The 21497-nt window shown below is 45.0% G+C and overlaps 1 protein-coding gene across 1 annotated transcript in view; it reads left to right on the top strand.

The window, feature by feature from the left end:
• RNF166 (ring finger protein 166) overlaps positions 1 to 14725 on the top strand; it is a 168376-nt gene extending 153651 nt beyond the window's left edge. The window contains exon 6 of the mRNA XM_078669372.1: positions 13992 to 14725. Within this exon, the coding sequence (XP_078525498.1) occupies positions 13992 to 14057 (66 nt within the window). The 3' untranslated portion in view covers positions 14058 to 14725. The remainder of the gene's footprint in view (positions 1 to 13991) is intronic.
• The last annotated feature ends 6772 nt before the right edge of the window (positions 14726 to 21497 follow it).

Here is a 21497-nt window from a genome sequence, read left to right as displayed (position 1 = left end):
GTCCTTGTTGATTCACTGTAGGTTTATCAAATGTGATTAGTCTCTCAGTTTGAACCTCTTGATTTGTAGCAAACTTTGGTGTTCTGCTACTTCTTGGGAGTCCACTTGGCCTACTACTTATTATTGGCCACATGATTGTGGTTTAACCAGGTCGAAGGATACAACTCGGTTCTCCTTTTTACCAGCAAGGGGCGGTAGTACAACTGATCTTCTTCCGCTGACAGCTAAGACAGGTACTGCTTTTCTGTAAGAAGGCCCAAATTCCTTCTTCACCGCGATTGTCTCTCTGACCAGATCCCCAATCTTTGGAATCCAGACAGGCCTTGCTGGGACAGGTGGTTTCTCTTCAGTGGCTGTTGGCTGTTGTTTCAACTTTATGTTGCTCAGGTCTTTTCTTGTTTCATTTAAGTCCTGTAAAATAGCCAAACGATCTTTGATATCAAAGCATTTTCCTTCTACCACTGAAGTCTGACTATCGAGGTCCTGGATATGCATTCTAGTCCCGAACAATAGTTCGTACGGACTGAAACCTTTTAGAGAATTTCTTGGCAGATTATTAAGACTACGTTGGACATTTATTAAATGTTTGACCCACCCAACCCCCGAACCTAATACCTTTGCCGTTATAGATTGCTCTATGTCACGGTTTTTTCTTTCCACCATCCCATTTCCCTCAGGAAGGAAGTGATAAGATTCCCGCAATGCAATGCCCATGCTGGTCACGTCCTCCTCATAAGCTCGAGAGCTAAAAGCAGGACCCTGATCAGACTGTAGCATGCCAATTGCGTCTATGCCGCTATAGACTCGCAAATCTTTTATAACCGTTCAGACGTCAGCCGAGAGCTGGGGTCTACATTTTAAGTGAATCTAGTCTTAAATAATATTAATGGGACGCATTTTTTCTGGGTATTTTGTATTGATATTCTTATGATATCAATCGAAAAGAAGGGCATTGGTAATGCTCCGGGCATTTCGCCACTGCGGTCTCTGTTGCAGTTTTGACAGTAAAATGCAAATTTGTAGTTTTGCAGGCTCATTCCCGGCCACCAGTATATTGATTGTAATTCTTTCAGTGATTCCTTAATCTTGAGGTGTCTTAGACCCTCACCCATATGTGCGTCCGCCACTAATAAGTTTCTCCTGTTCGTGTTTGGAATTACCCTATCCCCCACTCCAGGGATTTGAACAAAAGGAACGGAGTTTGCATCGATTACGTATGTATAATTGAGTGGATAGTTGACGGGTAGCGCTGCACAGTCTCCTTTTGATGACGTTTTTACCGCCAGCATCGTTTCCCCGTCTACGTATTTTCCTGAACGCTTTTTGTAGCTACGGAAGCCGGCTTAGTTGCTTCCGCTGTGGCTGTCTCAGCCAATGAATTCCCTGAAACGTGAACGCCATCACGTTCGTGACTCAATAAATGTATCACGTGAGTCTTTGGTAGTTCTTTTTGTAAAAGAACTACTGGTTCCCAAAGCGATTTATGCTTTATTGTGGCACCTGTGTCATCTTTGTAACCGTTCTGCACCCAGTTCTGCAAGTCGTTATTGTATGATTTGACGCAGTAATCGGCATTATCTAGCGCCAATTTTAACGCTATTACTTCAGTTTGTTTATCTGAATTATTTTCTACGGAGTGTGATTTTGTTACCAGAGGTCTCAATTTACCTCCGCGCCACACGTATTTAACAATCTCGCATGTGGCGTTATAGGCTTGTTTTACCCAAACTGAGGGTTGTGCATGTCCGTCTGTGTATATATTACACAGGCGTACTGTTGTATGGGCCGAATGTCGATTGGCAGAGGATATTCTCTTTCATATTCTAGATTTTTAAATTTTTTCATCTCCGGGTCAAAATAGTATTTCACTTTGTCTGTAGCAAGAGAATTTTCCCATTGTATCCATTTTGGATTTAATGCCACAGTAGGTAAATTACATGGGCTTGTTAATGCCTCAAAGGCTGATTCTGCTGTTCTAACAGTAATCTGTCTGCCATCAGCTTGGTCTCTTTCTTTTGCTACAACTGTTTGAACCGCATGAACAATGTTTTCCTTAATGCTGAATGTTTTTTCAGCTTCTGTGTACAAATGTGATTTGTATGCTATTGGTACCGTTTCTCCCTCATTAGAGGTTAGGTATGTGAATCCGCATCTTCCTGGGATGTCCCGGATCACAAGGTTGCGTGTGTTATCGCGTGTTTGCAATTTTGTTTTAGCTAACATGTCTGTTTGCAATGATCTCAAAATTTCTGTGTGTTTTTGAGTCCAATTGATTGTTTTAAAATCTGGTTTTATTAGTTCATAGAGAGGTTTAACCCTCTCTGCATAATTTAGAATGTAAGTTCTTCCGAAATTCAGGAAACCTAGAATTGATTGTAAGTTTTTCAGCGTTCTTGGTGCTTGGATTACAGCACATTTCTCTAAGAAATTGTCTGCCAGGCTTTTGCCTTCACTTGATAATTCATATCCTAAAAATAGGACAGTTAGATGGGCAATTTGTGACTTTTTAAAGTTGAATTTGTAACCCTCTGCTGCGAACCCAAGTATTATGGTGTTCACTCTTTTCAAGTGAGTATCCAAGTCATCATCTGTTAGATAGATGTCATCGACATAAGATAATGCCTCATCATCATATATTTGTAGTAACTCTGTTACTCTTGCTGAGAATAATCCTGGGCTGTTCTTGAACCCCTGTGGGAGTCGACAGAATTTTCTGCGAGCCCATTATTGAGAAAGCGGTCAAATACCTGCTTTCAGGTGCTATGTTTTGACAAAAGAATCCATTAGAGATGTCTAATGTTGTTTTATATTTTTTGCGCACGATGTTATTCATTAGTGCTGCACTATGTGAGTTTTGTACTACAAAAGTTTTGCAACATGAGTTTAAATGTCTGTAGTCCAAAACTAGACAATATGAATCGTCTGGCTTGGAGACAGGAAACAAAGGATTGTTCATTTGTGAGGTGCAAGTTTCAATCACCCCCTGGTATTCAAGTTGATCTAAGATCTCCCTGACCTGTTTTTTAGCTTCTTGCTTAATTGGGTACTGCCTCTGTGCAGTTGGTTGACATTTTAACTGGATTTTGTGAGGAGGAGAGTCCTCATCCCATCCAACATGGTTTTTATACAATGCAGGGGCTTGGGCTACTGCCCACTTTCTTGCAAGTGTGTATTTTTTATGAATTGGAATGTGATTTGAGAAGGCAGGCATAATCATTTCTTCGCCATGAGGGCACTCCCTGACAAACTCCGGTGGCCAGTCTTTTTCAGCTAAAAGGATGTCATAGCCTTTTGAGAGGTTATCCCAAAATAGACCTCTTATTTTCCTAGTCTTATCTCCCTCTATACGTAATGTTATTTCGTATATTTTATGAGGTTTGCTAACTCTGGTGTCTGCAGTTTCCACCTGAATGTATTCATTCGTGTCCACTGTCTCCAGATGATTCATCAGGATCTTGCGAGCTATGTTCACTTCTGCTGCGCTGTCTAGCATTGTCTGAGCCCACTCTCCGTTTTTCAGCTGTGTCCTCAGGATCCTCGGCATGTTTGATTATCTTAAAGCTGGCTACCTTCTTTTTTGGAAATTGTAATTTTTTACTTTGATGAGCAGGTTCCTTGTCTTTGGACTTGACATGCTCTTCCCTGTGTTCTGACCGTCCTCTTCTTTCCGATTTCTGCGAGGAAGTCTGAAAAGATCGAGAGGGACGTGTATCAATATCTTGATATCTATCAGGTTTCTTCAAATTATCCCTATTTCTAAGGTTGTATATTTTCTCAGAGGGTTCCCTCTGGGGAGACTTGTGTCCTAGGTCCGGAGATCTTTCTCTCCGCCGAGGAGACTTTCCTCTGGACTAGAATCTTTTTTCTTTAGGAGTGGATTGTTTATTTCCATCCCAGCTCTTTTTTGGAGTGTTTAGATTATTTTTAATAAATATTTTTTCAGGATTTTCAGTTAGTTGGGGTTTTACTGGTTTCCCACCCAAACTATCTCTTCCTAGCTCTTCATAGGATTTTTCTATGATTCTGGCAAGTTCAAATGGTTGTTATGCTATATCTTTTTCTTTCAATTTCTGACGGATCGCCACAGATGCTGCTTCTCTTTTTATGTTAGATAATAATAAAGCTGAGACCTGCTTGAAGTCTTTCAGTAATTTCATACCTAGAGTTAAAGCAGGTTCTGGACCGTATTCGTTTTGAATCTGTCTTAGCACATCTGGTATTACCGCCATGGACGGAACACCATGTGTTTTTGTGTAAATGGAAGCAAAGACTGTGCCCCAAGTGTCACAGTCCTCCACATGTGGTGCGATCCCCATTGGAAGGCAGATAGTCAGAATTCTGTGTTTCTCAGTAGGGGTAGTATCCGGAAATACTGCCTCTATTTGAGTGATTTTTTGTGCTAACCAGAATGGAATTTGTTCCCGTTTTATGGGTACTTTACCCAGACATGACTGTATGTTCTGTGGTGTTATTTTATTTGTATTCCCCTGATGAGGGGCCAGCTGTGGAATGTTAATAGCTGGTTGGCCTGTTGAAGTCCGCATTACATATTGGACTAATTGTCTATGTATTTTAATCAGTTGTTTTAGCTGTGCTAAAAGTTCTGGTATTGACATTTTTTCAATGTCGGGATGTGGTGTGTAGCTGGCTAGAACCGGCCATGTTGCTCCTGGTCTACCTAGTGGACCGAGCCTGGTGATGTGATTATTATGTTTTAGGGCGCCTTTAAACCAGAGCAGGTGCTCTTGGTATTTTAATGGGATTTCCACCTCCTCGAAAGGAGTGTAGATATTCGGTGGTTCCTCTATTTTGTAATAGTGGAATTCATGTGTGACAGCGTTTGCTGCTGGAAAGTTTATCCATGAATAGAATACCTCTGTCTGCCGCTATTCATGTGCCTCAATTACGAATATGACTGTACCACCTCTCGATGTTAGCCCATTTTCTATAAGTTTAATAGTTATAGTTTTTCTTATGTTGACCGGGATGAGTATTGCATCCGGGTCGGTCTGCAGGAGACTATTGTCATCCTCTAGGAGACGAGCTGCTATTCTAGCTGTCTCCCTATCTCCTTCACCGTCTGACATTTTACTGACAGGAAGGTTTTTTGTTGCAGATCAGGTTTTCAAGGAAACAAAGATTAGGTGCACAATATTTTGGAACACTGTATCCTTCAACGTTGAATAAACCAAAAACTATACATAGAAATCTCTTCCTACTAAGTTTCGGCGAATTGTAACCTTTGACCCACTCCAGACGTCTTTGGAGTATTTACGGGAGAAAGGGTCTGTGTGAAAAAGCACGACTGAGTTACTCTAACGTCTTGCGTTAGATTTATCGCCTTACCAAACGTTGGGCCACATGTAGTGTAGTTCCTATAGTCCCAATAGGCTCTGCGCATTGGAATAATATCTTCAGTAGTGTAGACGTAGGACTGAGGTTAACTAGGTCTCTACTGACTATATTAGACTTAAGTTTTGTGCCAGCTAGCTCAGAGTTCACTAGAAACTTTCTCGAATAAGCGAGGAGTTTAACCTCCCTGGATAGACAAGAAGGGATTTAGTTTCTGACAACCATAAAACATGACAACTTTGCTCTCCCTGAATAAGAGTGTATCTCTAGAGTCGTGTGAAAACAAAAGACAGCTATTTCACTCAGTCAAAGGTGCGTACTTAGTTTCACCAGGTTGCAGAGAAAAAGAGAGACGGGTGTTTTCAATAAAAGGTGTTATTTATTGAGCAGTCTCTTTCCTCATACAAGAGAAGTGAATTGCTACAATTGCAATACTTGTAGTTAAGTAAAGTGCATACAGTAAAAGCAGGATTATGAAATAATACTGTAAAAGCAGTGATATGGTTTCTTAGCCATATGATACTTTAAAATGGATAAAATAGATACATACATATATACATTGACTAATCGTACTCAACTGGTGCTTCTAACTGTAAATGTAAATGTAAATGTACAGGAATTTATATAGCGCAAATCACCAAGCGGTCTCTTAGCGCTTGCTTAGGGAACCCGTCCTGGTATTCCCCTGTGAGATAACCCCGCAGGGTATCCGCAAGGTGAAAGCCAGGCATCCCGCCGCGAGGGGCCGTTGTGGAGATTAAGCAAGCTATTGCCCAGAGTCGCAGAGTGTGAACCCGTGAATCGAGTAGGCACCGGTGCGAGAATTGTCGAGTCCATGGACATTTTAGGACTCAAGATCCCGCCGAGCCGGGAATTGAACCCTGGTCCCGGGCTTACCTCTGCTTCCAGGTCTGCCTCCTCTAACCAGTGAGTCACACTTCTCCACTACGCCTACCTGACCTAGGCCTAATACATGGGAAGGAGTAAGTAAGTAGCAGTTTAAGTTAAGTTTGTTTTGCCAAGAATCTGACTCAAGAATTCTCTGTAAGGGTTTAATCAGTACAGTACCTGGGTATTCGAAGGCAGGAGGGCTGGTATCTCTCTCTCAGGACTCTGTATCCCAGTCACCCGCAAGGGTAGGCTGGAAACGCCGGAGCTGGATTTCTCGGCAGGAGAAAAGACAGCGTCTTTCTCAGCGTGTCAGGGAGGAGGGGCAGCGTCCGTGGGCTCTCGCATCAGCTGGGCTCTTCGGAAGTAGATAGCTGCACTGCTCCAGGATTACCACCGTGTGTTTGCTTAAGGCAACGTTGGTATATTTATACCTGAAAGGTGCCGGGTTTGACGTAAGGCTGGACATAAGACGTCAATAAAGATGTCACTAAGAACTGGTCGTTCTTACAGTGCTTTACAGGAGTTCTCGGACGAAATCAAAACAACGGCAGCGGGGATTTCCCAGGTTGCTGGAGGCTTGGATTTGTTTAAGAACTCGGTGTGCTTTCTAGGGGGCTGGAGGAGTAGGCTTGCTTAATGTGACAGCATGCGCTATGACCGAATTATGAAAAGGGTTTCTATGCCGTTGCAGGGATATTATTGATTTATAACCGGACAAGGGCAAAGAATAGGATATCGATTCAGGTACCTAGATAAAACACACTACAGGGGGGGGGGGTCAGTCTGGGGTTCTTGGCCGGCCACTTCAGGCGTAGCAGCCACTCAGAGGCGTACAGAAGCAGTCAGTGTTCGAGTCCGCCTCTGACCCCAGCCGGACACCGCACTGACTATTAACAGGGAGGCCACTCTGAGTCGCTTGTTTTCTCAATCCCCGCCTCAGTGCATCACTCGTAGTGCGAACCATGACAGGCTTAGAAGGCTTACAGTTGGAACGGCGCGCTGACACCACACGACAAGACATTGTCATAGGTGCCAAGGACAAGGGTGCCCATGGCTCTGATGCGCGCCGCAGGTCAGCTAGTAAAAAAGTAGGTGTAAGGAGGTTCAGTAGACCCCTCACCTGCTGCACCAATGATGGCTACGCTCGAGTCAAAACGAAAGCTATGCCGCAGCTGGCCATAATCGGGAAACACTGCTCAGCAGCAGTTCTCAGTTTTATTTAAATCGTCTCTCACGGTGGAAAAGGACGCATTTAGTTGAAAAATAGTAACACTATTTCCTTCCCATCCCTATACAGCAACAGTTGACACAGGGATCGGTGTTTCAAGTAGTTAAATTATTATTTTCGTCTGAAAGGTTCCGGCAGGTCAAAGCTACCAATGTTTGAAGGGGCGCGAGCGGGAGAGGCCCGGAAAACGGGGCAAATCATATATGATTTGGCGCAACACATACCACTTCTACATGTTATCCCTTATTTCATGTTCACATGCAGATGGTTTGAAAAAGGAATACTGGTTCTGGTGATTATTTGGTTAAAAAGTATTCTGTGAGAATTGAGGGCATTCCTCTTTCCACTCCTACAATCAATTCACATCCTTCTGGTATGCTTGCTGTCCTCTTTTTACCCGCTTTCCGTACCCTCGTCCCTCATCCTTTCCTCCTTTCTCTAACCGGGATCACCCCGACCAGTGCTTAATCTGTAAAAGAGAAATATAGCCTCTTTACCTTCTCTATGACGGGCTGGCTTCTGCCCTTCCTCTGCTCACTGTTAGGGACCTTTTGTTCTCTTTGTGTTTTAGAACTCCATGGTAGTGCATATATTTTCCAGCTGTTTCTCTCGCGTGCTTCTCTTCCCCTTGGTACCCCTTCGTTGCTCCCACTCCCTGCCCCCTCTGTAGTCCAGGTTGCACGCTCTTGCTTCCTGCTTGCTCTGTGTTGTTCTCTCCCTTGTGTGCTTCATTTTTCCCCTCTCCCCCGCCTGCTTTTATTTTAATACATTTCCCACCTCCCACTCTTCGCCGGCCCCCCCTAAAACTTTTTCCATTATTTATTTATTTTCGGTAGAGTGATCACACTTTGTAACTGAACCACGTCTCCAAAGACCGAAATTTACGAACTGGCAAACTGCTGTAGCTTCTAAGAGGCATACATAGAACAGGCACAATGGACAGACAAAAAGGATTCCTGTTTTTTTAGTCAATGGCAACCCACAGCTACAAATCTCATACTCTCTCTAGAAAAGCAACCCTTGGACTCACTACTCTGAAGATACTCAAACATCTTACATCGTAGACCCATCCACAGTCTTCGATAGTCAGTTGATGCTAATCTGGGCTCACGTTGCCCAAAACGACCCACACTGACTCGACATATAAGAACGCAGTTTAACAGGAAAGACTGTGGAGACCGTAAGCCCCTTTGTCACCAACTGTTGCTTGACACACAGGAGGTCTGTTTTCCTGGACAATGTAGCAGGATGCAGGTCATGGAAAAACAGCAGCTGATTTTCCCCTTCGACACCTTCTAGTGGATGGCCCGAAAATTGTGCTTCTTCCACTCCTCTGAGAGAGAGAGAGAGATTACCAGCCCGTTATCTACCTACCCTTCGTCCCACAGTCTTCTTCCTGGTAGACTTTCTATAAGCTTCGTCACCATTATGTCCTTCTCTTTAACTTGTATGGTCGAGAAGTCAGTCAAAACCATCAGTTTACACCTTCGGACCCCTAGAACACAGAGCTGAGATCCATTCTGCAAAGTGTCAAGCATTTCTGGTTTTCCTAGCTCTCATTGTAGATTCTTTTTAAGGTTAAACATCCTGCATTTTACAGACCTGTGACTTTCCCCTCCAGTGCACCCACTGCAGCCTCAGTTGAACTCAACATGTCCTTCAGCCTATTGTACTTTAATGATAGTATGCTCCAATTGTTCCCCCACAAGTTTTACAGCTGAAAACACCGCAGTGAATTTTCCCCCAAATTCTGTGTGAAAAGTGGTTAAGGATTACAAAGAAGTCAGCTCTCCCCCGGTCAGTGCCGTTGCCATTGGTTCTTCCTGCCACCTCTTTGGTCCGGGTCCTCATGGCAGAAAAAAATCTTATTTTCCTTTTTCCCACCGTGCCTTGTTGAAATGCATTCTGGTATATGCAGGTCTTAAATTATCCTTTCATTGGTTGAGTACATTCACCGAGGGATCCTCTTTGCCGATGCAGCGAAGGGTACGAAAAGTGACATCACACATCCTTGACCTTAAAGACATCACAGGACAGTACTTCATGACCTTTAACCCTCAATCTTCCTAGGACAGTGTTTCCCACACTGTGGGTCCTAAGCCGATTTTTGGTGGCTCACGAAAGTCCACGCAATAAATAAAAGTGCCTTTAAATTCTATATTTATCTCTTCACGTGCTGCACTTTAAAGGCAGAGGTCAGATGGCAGGCCTCTCACTTTGCAGTCAGAGAAAAAATAGTTCAGTGAATTTGTGACAATCTTTGAGTACAGTGAGTATTAAAAGGAAAGGCTGCAGGATGTCATTTTTTAATCCACATCTAAATGTAAATATGTGTAAATTAACTATACACGTTCAGCAGGTGGAAAAGCAAAAAAAGCACTTTTTTGGTAAGTCTGTAATGCGATGAAAACAAAGATGTGTGTGTGTGGCTCGCTGTGTGTGTGTGGGGGCACGCTGTGTGTGTGTGTTTGGGGCTCGCTGTGTGTTTGGGGCTCGCTGTGTGTGTGGGGCTCGCTGTGTGTGTGGGGCTCGCTGTGTGTGGGGCTCGCTGTGTGTGTGGGGCTCGCTGTGTGTGTGTGGGGCTCGCTGTGTGTGTGTGTGTGTGTGGGGGGCTCTGTGTGTGTGTGTGGGGCTCTGTGTGTGTGGGGCTCGCTGTGTGTGTGGGGCTCGCTGTGTGTGTGGGGCTCGCTGTGTGTGTGGGGGGGCTCTGTGTGTGTGGGGGGGGCTCTGTGTGTGTGGGGGGGCTCTGTGTGTGTGTGGGGGGGCTCTGTGTGTGTGGGGGGGCTCTGTGTGTGTGGGGGGGGCTCTGTGTGTGTGGGGGGGCTCTGTGTGTGTGTGGGGGGGCTCTGTGTGTGTGGGGGGCTCTGTGTGTGTGGGGGGGGCTCTGTGTGTGTGGGGGGGCTCTGTGTGTGTGGGGCTCTGTGTGTGTGTGGGGCTGTGTGTGGGGGGCTCTGTGTGTGCGGGGGGCTCTGTGTGTGTGGGTGTGGGGCTCTGTGTGTGTGGGGGGGCTCTGTGTGTGTGGGGGGCTCTGTGTGTGGCTTTGTGTGTGTGGGGGGGCTCTGTGTGTGTGTGGGGCTCTGTGTGTGTGTGTGGCTCTGTGTGTGTGTGGCTCTGTGTGGCTCTGTGTGTGTGTTGGGGGGGGGCTCTGTGTGTGTGTGTGGGGGGCTCTGTGTGTGTGTGTGTGTGTGTGGGGCTCTGTGTGTGTGGGGCTCTGTGTGTGGGTGTGTGTGGGGGGCTCTGTGTGTGTGTGGGGCTCTGTGTGTGTGTGTGTGTGGCTCTCTCTATGTGTGTGTGGCTCTGTGTCCGCGAATACTCTCTACTACTCTCTAATGCTCACCTATAGCCGTTGTAATGGACAATACCATTAATTTAGAGTTTTTTTTTAAACAAAATGTCATGAGCAATGCCAATAGCTCTACCTTTAATAATGCCGAGACCATTGCATTGTAAATGCTTGTTCTAAAAAGAGTAGTCAGTGGTCCAATGCCTACAATTCTCCAAAAAAATGTGTCAACATTCTCAAAGGGTGAGTTACCTTTGGGACGCCTTCTCATTTGTGAGTGGATTACCACCACACATTTGTAGTCAGTAAAGTATTAACATTTTGCTACCAGATTTCAGTTGGAAAATATTAATATGTTCCAATGCAAATTAGTATTTGGCAACAGTGCCCAAAACAAATAACAATTCGGAATGTAGTCACATCCAAATTGTGATATGGTAACTTGCAATTTAGGTTTCTTACCTACCAAAAGGCCTTTTTTTGTGGTTGCAAACGCCAAATTATGCGACAACAAAAAGCCTTCGTACATCTGGCCTCTAGCTTCTGTTTCAAATGAGTATCTAATTACTAGTGTTCACTGAAATCACAATGCTCAGGGACAGACTCCTTAATTGTATTTGCCATCTGTTGGGAGTTGGTTAGGAGCCCTCTAGGAAAGACATTTTTCACTGTGGACTTAATTCAGCACTGAATGGTCCTTATCCATTCTTTAGGATTACAGTTGAATATCAGAGTTATCAGTGATGATTTGTAGCCCTCCTCATCAGCTCCTCTTCCAGAGTACTTCGGAAGGTTGTCTCATATGTTCTGCTTCTCAAATGACTCATAATGCAAATACTGTCACCCGCAATGTATAAGAAGCACTGTATTCTGATTTGCAACACTCTTCAGATGTGGAATTTTCAATTATCTACTAGACATTTTGCCGGATTTCATCTCCAAGACTTCAGTTTATCGAAGCAGAAGTCTTCTCTGAAGAAGACGGTCTCTCTGAACTAATACGTTTTTCAGTCAGCATTCAAAAACTGATTGTTTGAGAAAGCGGACTAGTTGTTGATAAAATCGGATTGTATGGGGAATATTGCGTAGCAGCGGCCACCATAAACATAGGGTGGTGTAGGTCACGCGGAAGGTATCGCACAGGGTTTGAGGGGGAAGGATACAATATTTAAAATAAATAAACTTACCTTTTGCTGCCAGCAGCCTCCAGTGTCGCGCTGCCTCTCCTCTTCCTGCCTGGTCTCAGCAGCCCATTAAACAGACTCCCATTTTATCCCCATGCTGCAGAGCAGTGCAGGAATTGGTCTGAGCAGGCAGGAAAGACGCCCTGCTCAGACCAGAGAGTCTGCGGTGTTACTCCAGCCCGGCAGCTCAGTGCAGCTGGGATGGAGAAAACCTAAGTGTGCATGTGTGTTTTGGTCGGCCTCAGATGGCCGGCCAAACACACATGAGCACTTAGGGGTTTGTAGTGCACTAGCACTACATTTCGTGGCTCTGAGCCAGGCAGTGAGGGCGACGCTCCTCCGCTAGGAGCCGCAACTGATCTTGCGTGGGGGCATGTTGAGAGTTTTGTAACACTGCTGATACATAGTGTTTTCTTTGTCCCCAATTACAACAAAGTCAGATTTATCGGAAACAGAAAATGAGCAGCTGTGACAGAGAGGACCCAGCACACTCTTGATTAGTCCTGCATATTAATTCATCCTTGGGTGCTCATCTTCTCAGTGCTGCTATGGACACCGCTGCAACCATGTTCAGATAAATCCCATCAATCCATCTCAAAGAGAGCACACTCCAGAGTTCCATAAGAACAGAAAATCAAATGTCCAATAGATCCTTCTTTATAAATGATCAAGTTCTCAGAAAACATAAACAAATAGCCAAAGCGGTTCGTTCCTTTAAATATGTAATATTATGGAACGTCTTCAGGGCTAAAGATTCATAGATTCTTGTGCCTGTGATCCATCCTATGTTTTAATTATGACTGTAATTTTTATGAATTGTCACATGATAGTGACACCGTTTGACCAATGTGGTGTTAATCAGGGATCAACACATAAACTCGGGTTGCACTCCGTTTTTCTTTCCACCAATGTTTCTTCCTTATTCCCACTTTTTAAGTGATCCATATTTTCAACTTAAGCGGCGTGCTCACTGCTTTTCGTGCCAGCCCACACTACACGTGTCGAACATAAACACCATATCTGTGGGGCTCTTTTTTAGCCCCACTCCAGAAGCAACAGCCTTATATTCCATTGCACGAGAAAATGCTGAAAAAGGATTTAAAACATGAGGTTAACCAAAGAGGATTAGTGTAAAAATTTGAGTGAAAATGGATAATGAAGAAGACAAATGATGCAAATGCAAATGGAATATAAGGCTGTTGCTTCTGGAGTGGGGCTAAAAAAGAGCCCCACAGATATGGTGTTAATCAGGGATCAAACACCAAGAAATGTCAGACTTTTCTATCAAGTTTATGGAATTTTTCACTTCACGGATCCCTCTGTTTTCTGTTATTTACACAAATATTGCCAGTAGAAGGCAAATGTTAGCGGTAGGAAAATGGTCTGATGACTAGCGAAATGAGCTAAATTAGGCACCAACAACAGGAATAGCAGAATTCTGATTTGAAGAGATTAATGCTAGTAATCGGTCGCTAGGCTTATCTCTTGTGCCCGTTTCTCTGCAAACATTAAAATCTTAGTCCGGTTTTGCTAACCAACTGCATCTGAGCTCTCACTCTGCGGTCACTTACCTGTTTCAGTCTGGGCTTATTTCAAGTTATGTTGCAGATTTTGCCTCAAAGTCTTCTGAGCCTTCACAAAATGGGTATTTCTTAATGGTCTCTTGTGACAGTTCTAGAACACCACATTCTCTCAAACGTGTTGCTTGTACTGCTATCTAAAAGTCACTAGTACCATCTCATGTGATGCAGAATTGGCTGGATCAAGGATACCATTATTTCAGTCTCTATCCCTCTAATGTTTGCTGTGATGGCTTGAGGGCAACTGTAGTCTTGACTAAAATGCTTCCCCAGCCAAGCCAGAGAAATCTGTCTGTGGTGCCACTTCTGGTGAATGAGGAAGCTGGTGTGCTTGTTTCCATTGTTTTCTCTTTAGTGCAGTTGAGCTTTATGGTTTTGAGCCTAAATGATTGATAAAGCTGTTCTGCTTAGTCCAACATTTTCTCCTTGATGCAGATTTTGTTAATATGATAATTTTATTTGTTTTTCTGCAGGATTACAGTATTGATGAGGAAGCTGCGCTGCAGGCCGCCCTGGCCTTGTCGCTTTCCGAGAACTGAAGAACTGCTTAAGCAGTGACTGGAAAACTAGCCCCATGCTCCTCCCTGCACAGCTCGCCTTGTCAAGCAAGGGAGCATATGGCTCTGTCATTCCTCGGCTTTCCCGCTAATAGATCGCCAGTCACTTTTATTTATTCGTCCTATTTTTTACTAAGATGGAACCTTTGTGACTTTCTACAAGGACAGAGAAGCCGACTTTCCTTAACGGGAGCAAGGTGGTCACTCAGTGAAACTAGGACGATGGACATTAAACAAGCTGCGTAGATTTTAATTAATGCTTTAAGAATATATTTATATTTATTATTCAAAGACTTTAATGCGCACATGCGCCTTCATTTGCAAAAGAACTCCAAATCTTCTATAAAAATACATTTTTAAAAAGTGTTTTTTATTTAAAGTTTACAGAAGTAAGTTGTGAAGTTCACAGTTTTCAAGATATTTCTTTTTTGCTTCTTTTCCTTGCAATAATGATTTAAAAGTGAAAGACACAAGCCTTGCATTCTGAGCAGGTTGGGTATTCAGCCCGGCTGCCTGCGACAGCAGAAGTATTGAACTCAGTGAACTTTGAAACCTCCATGCTCTCGAATTGAAACCATACCTTTCCCTGTTTGTATTAATCCTGTCGGTGACAAATTCGATTGATCGAAAAGAAGCTGTTGCTCACCAGTCATTGTGTTTTAATTCCTATGTGCATTGCTGAAGTGAAAGAGTGAAAACTATTTTAAAAAGAAATAACATTTTTAACAGGGCCATTGAAACTCAAATGAGGTGTAATTCTGAACAGATAAAATTATATTGGAGCCAACCACCTATTGAACTTCATTACTGTCAAAGGTTTTCCATCACACTAATGAGCCCCAACAAGGCACAAATATGTGTGTTATTGTTCGGCACCTTTAAGAGATGTGTATTTTTTGTTTGACAAAGAGCTTTTGAAATTATATGTTATTCTTAGTTTTTGTTTGGAAAAATTTGATGCGAAAAAGTGGATGCTTATTAATGAAAATGTGCATACCTCCAGCTTTGGCTTATGACAATTCTTATACATAAAGCACTGGAAAAAGCCTACAAGGGGATGTGGCATATAGACGTTCATAAGGAATCCTTTGTTTCTGCTGCTCCTGTGAGTTAGTGTGCTAATCATCTATTGGTGAACTCTTCCTGTCTTCAACTGCACTAGTTTGGTACAAGTTACTCATCATTGAGATAGCCAGCAAGCTGGCTCAGCAGGTAAAGTGCTAGTCACTGAGTCCTCCAAGTGTTGTAGATGAGTCATAACCCACCAAGGTGAACAACCCATTTCATATTGATGAATTAAATACCATTAAATGGGGCAGTACACTTTTAATTTACAGGGTTTCAAAGTGACAAATCTTGTATTTTTTTTAAAGGTGTTATGAGATGTTATAACCTATATTTCAGCTAGTTGGTAAGGTTTAAGGAACACCAGTGATAGTGTTTTTGTGAACCTGCAACTTAGGCCCCTGATCACTTGGCCTGCTTCCAAACTCTCCGAGTTAGATACTTTGCCTCTGCCAGTCGAAGATGTATTTGGTGAGCTCAGATCCAGTACATTTGCAGTACTCTTGATTGAATGGTGAGTGATTTCCACAGCGGGAGCAGTTTTCCACAAAGTGAGGGTTTCGTCCAAGGGCTCCGTACATGGAATAGTCTTTTGGAATTTTGGGGATTAGGATCGGTCAGGAGACAAAAAAAATCACCTTTTTCTTCAGAGAGATTGACCCTACAAACAGTGGAAACCAAAGGTTTGTTGGCTTTGACAGAGTTTCCTAGTTTAGACATAACTTGAGAGGGAGCAGCAAGATGTGCTGCTAGAAATGGCTCGACCTTTTAACTGGAGCAACTCTCCTTGTATTGTGCTAGAACTTCGTCTTCCTAATCTCGCGATAGTTTAGGGCTAAACTATATAATGTTGCCAGAGCCACAGGACTTTGGCTGCCCCTAATTTATGAGGTCTAAGTTGACTGAAACCAGTTTAGGGCTAAACTATATAATGTTGCCAGAGCCACAGGACTTTGGCTGTCCCTAACTTATGAGGTCTAAGTTGACTGAAACTGGTCTGGAGAGACTTGACTTCTGCCTGGAGGGGTTCTGACCCAACAGTTCAGGGTGAACTGTTCACACTGAAGCCAGACCGTGACTGAATTCCTTATGGTTGGTCTTTGCCTAGTATGGCACAGCCAATGAAATGTGGAATGGATGTGGCCCTAAGTTAACGCTAGTGGTTGAACCTAATTCAAACATTCCTTTTATCACTTATTTTGTTTTGGTTGAAGTACATAATTAACATTGCACGGTCTAAGCCTTTTTCCAGAAATACATGGCTGTATTAATGACTGTCTTGTCATATTTAGAATCCAGATATCTGGTGCATTGGGAAGGCTGTGCATCAGTGTGCAGGTGCTGGGCTTTGCCTGTTAGCTGGTTTCAGAATCAAATGATGGAGAGCAGTGAAATTCTGTACCCTTCAGCTAAACACCTGCTTTTGAACTTTGGAGTTATTTATTCTGCATTCCATGGCTGGTGTTTGAGAAAAAGATGTAATGAGCGATATGAAAACATGACATGACACTCTCCGATGTGTCATTCCCAAGTCACTGCATCTAGTATATGTAAGCCACACCTACAGTTGGCCTTTGATCCCTAAGGCAGGGTGCATCAAATTTGATGTGAGGAGATATCTGCATAAGCTGGTATGCCTATGTGATGTCTAGTTCTATTACTACATTTTGCAAGTGAGCAGGGGAGCCATCTTAAGGTATGTACTGGGCACTGGTCAAAACAAGTTCCCCAGCTACATAATGGCTTCACTGGAACATATGGTGTTTGGTATCAAACACCACGTATTCATAAACCTACACTGATTCCACTGGTGGATTTATTATTACATGCACCCAGACTGCACCTTAGAGGTGCCCCCTGAAAACCTAACCAACTACTGGTGTGCTGACTGACTTGATTATGCCAGCCTGCCACCAAAGACCAGTTTCAGAGCCCCAAGAGTGAGGGCCTTGGCTCTCAGGAGGTCAGAAACAAAGCCTGCTTGGGCAAAGGGTGTTTACCACCCTTCCACAGGATGACTTGCAGATTAGCATTCCGAGGCAGGGGAGCTTCAAAGAGCCCACAGCTTGTGGTATGCAAAACTGGCTTCCCTCACAGGAGAGGATGCCCCAGCCCCCCAGTCCAGAGCCCTTTGGCACCTGGACAGGCGAGAAAATTAGAAATGCGGGAGGTGTGTTGCACTGCCAGGCTGGACACACTTCTAGGGTGACCAGCTGAAAGTGAACACAGCTTTTGAAATTCCACCATATTGTATGTTGTAGAATGAGGAATTCTGTAACCTGGTGCCGCCTACTCCTCAAAGGAAGTGGTCATCTAGGGGGTGTAGTGACCCCAGGAATAAGTAGCCCATTGGCTACTACCACTCACGCCCCTTAACACACCTAATTTGAGTATTTAGGGGACTGCCTGATACCAGATCTTTAGATTTCGACATATTAAGTGAAGGAGTGGACGAAGAAGAGTCTTGCCACGAGAATCAAGGAGCAGCAACTGACTTGACCCCCAACCCTGCCAGCTTGACTGCTGCCCCCAAGAAACGTAGAAGAATCAGACTCATCCTGCCATTGTGCAATCTCTAAAAATGCCGAGAGCTGCCAGTGCTTCCCAATTGCCTGAAGAAACTCCCTTGGAGTAGAGCAGCTTCTCCTCTGCAGCTGCAGGCACCATAGACGCATGGTGCAGCCCACTGAGTTGTTGCCCCCTGGCCAGCACGACGTAGCAGGTCCCCAGAAAGAGGTCCCTGTGCGCCTGAAGATTGTATCTGTCCTCCCACAGACTGAGAGGACACCAGGACCAATTGAAGCCTCACACAACCAATACCCCTGGTACTCGATCCCTTGCTGCAGCCAAGGCTTTTAGTGCCCAGACATCAATGCAGAGCTGGACCAACCTGCATGTTGAGGGTCTTCAGAGACAGTGAGACCCACTTTGTGAGTGGCCCAGGTGTCCTGTTTGCCCCTCCTCTGCAAGACCTAGACCAAGACATGAGTCTGTGACCACCGCCACCCACCGCCTCAAAACACATTTGCACCCGCACTCCATAGCCCGAGTCCAAGGGAGGTGACGGTGCCAACAGGGTCACCAGACCCACAAGCTAAGCCCATGCTTTGGTTTGCCCAGACTGGACTTCCAGTTGCTGCCTTCAGGCTCTTTCTGCATACCCCTCTAACCACAAAAGACTACTAGTGGATCAAGGGTGTCCCTGCGTGCCCAAGGATCTCGAGGATTGACCCCCCCCCCCCTCCCCCCCCCACCCAATGGGCTCACCCGGACTGGTCCCCAAGTAGCTGCTTGCAGCCTCTTTGATACTGGACCATTCTCCCATGAAGTGAAGGGGACACCCAATGCTGTGACACAGCTCTGCATCCGGACGCCCCATAGCCTCCCGAGGTGACTTGTTGGTGTGGCCTTGGACCTTGCCCCATACTCACCTTAAGTCCTGAAGAAGAGTCCCATAAGTCGCTGCTAAGTGCCCAAATGCAATACTTATTTTCCCCCCTTAGGATAACATTACTGAGCCAGAAATTGCACTGTGTCCGTTTTTGAAAACGAACAATTCATAACTCAAAAAGTACTTACCCGATTCCTATGATCTTGGTATCTACATTTATATAAAAGTATGTTATTTTTATAAATTGGTGTTGGATTTCTTTGTGTAGTCCACTTACTGCCTTTGTGTGTGTAATAAATTCTTAGCACTACCCTCTATTTGCTCATCCACAATATCACAAAAGAGAGCATTTGTGGTGTCTTTTGTGCCTCTGTAATTCCTTTGGGGTTTGCCTGGACTCTTTACACAGTGTACCTCTTTTTTGTCCACTTATGAAGAGCCAACTTCCTAAAGACCTCTCTTTATTGATCCACTTGAAAGCCATTGGGGAGTGGGAGGGCAAGCTATTTTTTGACAAACGCACATGGACAGACCAAAGAATTCAGTTCTCCTTCAGATAAATCCCCTGGCTGGGAATGATCTACCAAATGATCTGCCATTAAAAAAAAAATACCATAGGCAGGAGAAATGCTTTTCTAATTGGAGGAAGTGGTCACTCTCCCAGTACTGTTGATAGTCTTTATCCCCCAAAGTCTGCTTTTCCTCCTCTTATGTCAGTTTGGCTATTCCAGTGACTCTGACCAGGACTTCTTGGGAATCATCACCTACACAGACGCTGGTGTTTGCGCTGCCCAAGAAGTCACTGACCTCCAAGGTGGAGTCCCTAAGTCCTTGAAGTCTGCTGAGATCTTAAGAGTGGTAAAAGAAAAGATTAAAGTCTGGTTTGATGATCAATCAAATCCGATTTGTAAAGCGTGGCTAATCACCCTTGAGGGTATCCAGGTGCTGTGGATCATATTGCTGGAGCTCAGTTGAACAGCCAGATCTTGAGTCCTTTCATGAATTCCAGCAGCAAGGGTGAGACCCGGAGGTGAAGAGGGAGGTTGTTCCAGGTCCTGCCCGAGAAGCAGGAGAAGAAGCGTCTTTTGCTGTGGCTTTGATGTATGCTAGTGGTGTGAGCGAGGTGAAAGGAGGTGAAGCACAGGTGTCTGGAAGGTTGGTGGACGTTCAGGCTGTTGTTGATGTATGCCAGTCCTTGGTTGTGCAAGGCATTGTAGGTGTGGATCAGCATCTTAAAGTGGCATCCCTTCTGAATGGGGGGGTCAGTGAAGCTTCCTGAGGTGGGATGGTGATGTGGGTTCTCTTGGGGAGGATGAGTCTGGCCACAGAGTTCTGTATGGTCTGTAGTCTCTTGAGGAGGTGAGAGTTGATTTCTGCATAGAGTGCATTGCCATAGTCCAGCCAGCTGGTGACCAGGGCTTGGTTGATGGTACATCTGGGGTCATCCAATAGCCATTTGAAAATCTTGCTGAGCATGCGAAGAGTGAAGAGGCAGGCGGAGGAGACTCCGTTGATCTGGTACTTCATGGTGAGCTTGCTGTCCAAGATGATGCCAAGGTAACGGGCCTGGTCTGTGGATCTGGGTCAGGGTCCTAGTTCTGAAGGCCACCAGGAGGTGGTCCATGGGAGGTGGTTTTCCCAACCCGCAGTACCTCTGTTTTGTCAGTGTTGAGTTTCAGGCAGTTGTGTTTGAGCCAATTTGCGATGTCCGTCATACACCTGTGGAAGTTGGTCTTCGTGGTGGAGGGCTCTTCTCATAGTGAGAGTATGAGCTCGGTATCGTCGGCGTAGGAGATGTTTAATCCTTGGGTTCTGATGATGTCAGCCCGGAGGGTCATGTAGGTGAGGCTGAGGGATTAGCCTTGAGGGACGCTGCAGTTGATGTTCTTGTGCTTAAAGATGTAGGGAGGCAGATGGAGTCTCTGGGTTCTTCTAGTGAGAAAGGGGGCAATCCACCTGAGGGTGTCTCTGAATTCCGATGTGGTGAAGTCTCTTGAATAGGTCGTGATGGTATACAGTGTCAATGGCTGCCGAGAGGTTGAGGAGGCCGCTGTTTCCTCTTGGTGCAGGAGGGCTCTGATGTCTTTGGCGGCGATGAGGGCAGTTTCAGTGCTGTGGTTGGTGCGGAGCCCAGACTGGGAGATGTCCAGGAGGTTGTTGTTCTCCAGGTGCTCTGTGAGTTGGCTGTTGATGGCTTTCTTGAGGACTTTGGCGGGGAAGGGAAGCAGAGAGATGGGGTGGAAGTTCTTGAGTTTGCTGGGGCCGGCAGACTGCTTCTTGAGAAGGGGCTTGACCTCAGCGTGTTTCCATTCTTCAGAGAAGGTGGACATGGTGATGGATGCATTAAAGATTGTGGTTCTTAGCTGATGGTCCTGCTCCAGGGGCTGAAAACGTGGTGGGGACAGGGTTTCGTTGGGGCTCCTGAGTGGGCCGAGTTCATGGTGGCTGTGGTGTTTTGAGTGGTGAACTGCTCCCAGGTGGTCGGGTTTGCCTCTGTGGGAGCGATTAGGCTGAGGATGTCGGCTGTAGAAGGTTGGGGTATGAAGTTCTTGTAGATGCTGGAAATCCTTTTGTGGAAGAAGTCCACCAGGGTGTCACAGAGCTCCTGGAAGGGAGTGATGATATTTTTCAGAGACTATGGTATTGGTAAACCAATTGGCAAGGGCACTCCTCTTCTTCTATATCAGCTGTTGATGATATTATTAGTTGAGCTATGTTTTGTAGGCAGTTGGGCAGCCAGCGGCTCCTCCGCTAAGGCAGAGTAGTGTCTCCCCACTGCTGTCCGAGCAGTTGAAAGAGGAATAATAAAATGATAATGCTTTATCATTTTACTTTTCCTACTGCCATGGCTCATTTAAGGCGGAGCTGGGCTCCGTGACGCTAGAGCAATGCAGGGGGAGAAGTGGTGAGTGCACATGACGCTTTGGCCGGCCCTTTTTATCACCCCCGCCCCACCACTCCACCAC

The sequence above is a fragment of the Lissotriton helveticus genome, chromosome 12 (genome assembly GCF_964261635.1).
Source record: "Lissotriton helveticus chromosome 12, aLisHel1.1, whole genome shotgun sequence".
NCBI classification, from domain to species: domain Eukaryota; kingdom Metazoa; phylum Chordata; class Amphibia; order Caudata; family Salamandridae; genus Lissotriton; species Lissotriton helveticus.
Note: the sequence above shows the minus strand (reverse complement) of the source record. Positions and strands in the feature narration are given on the sequence as shown.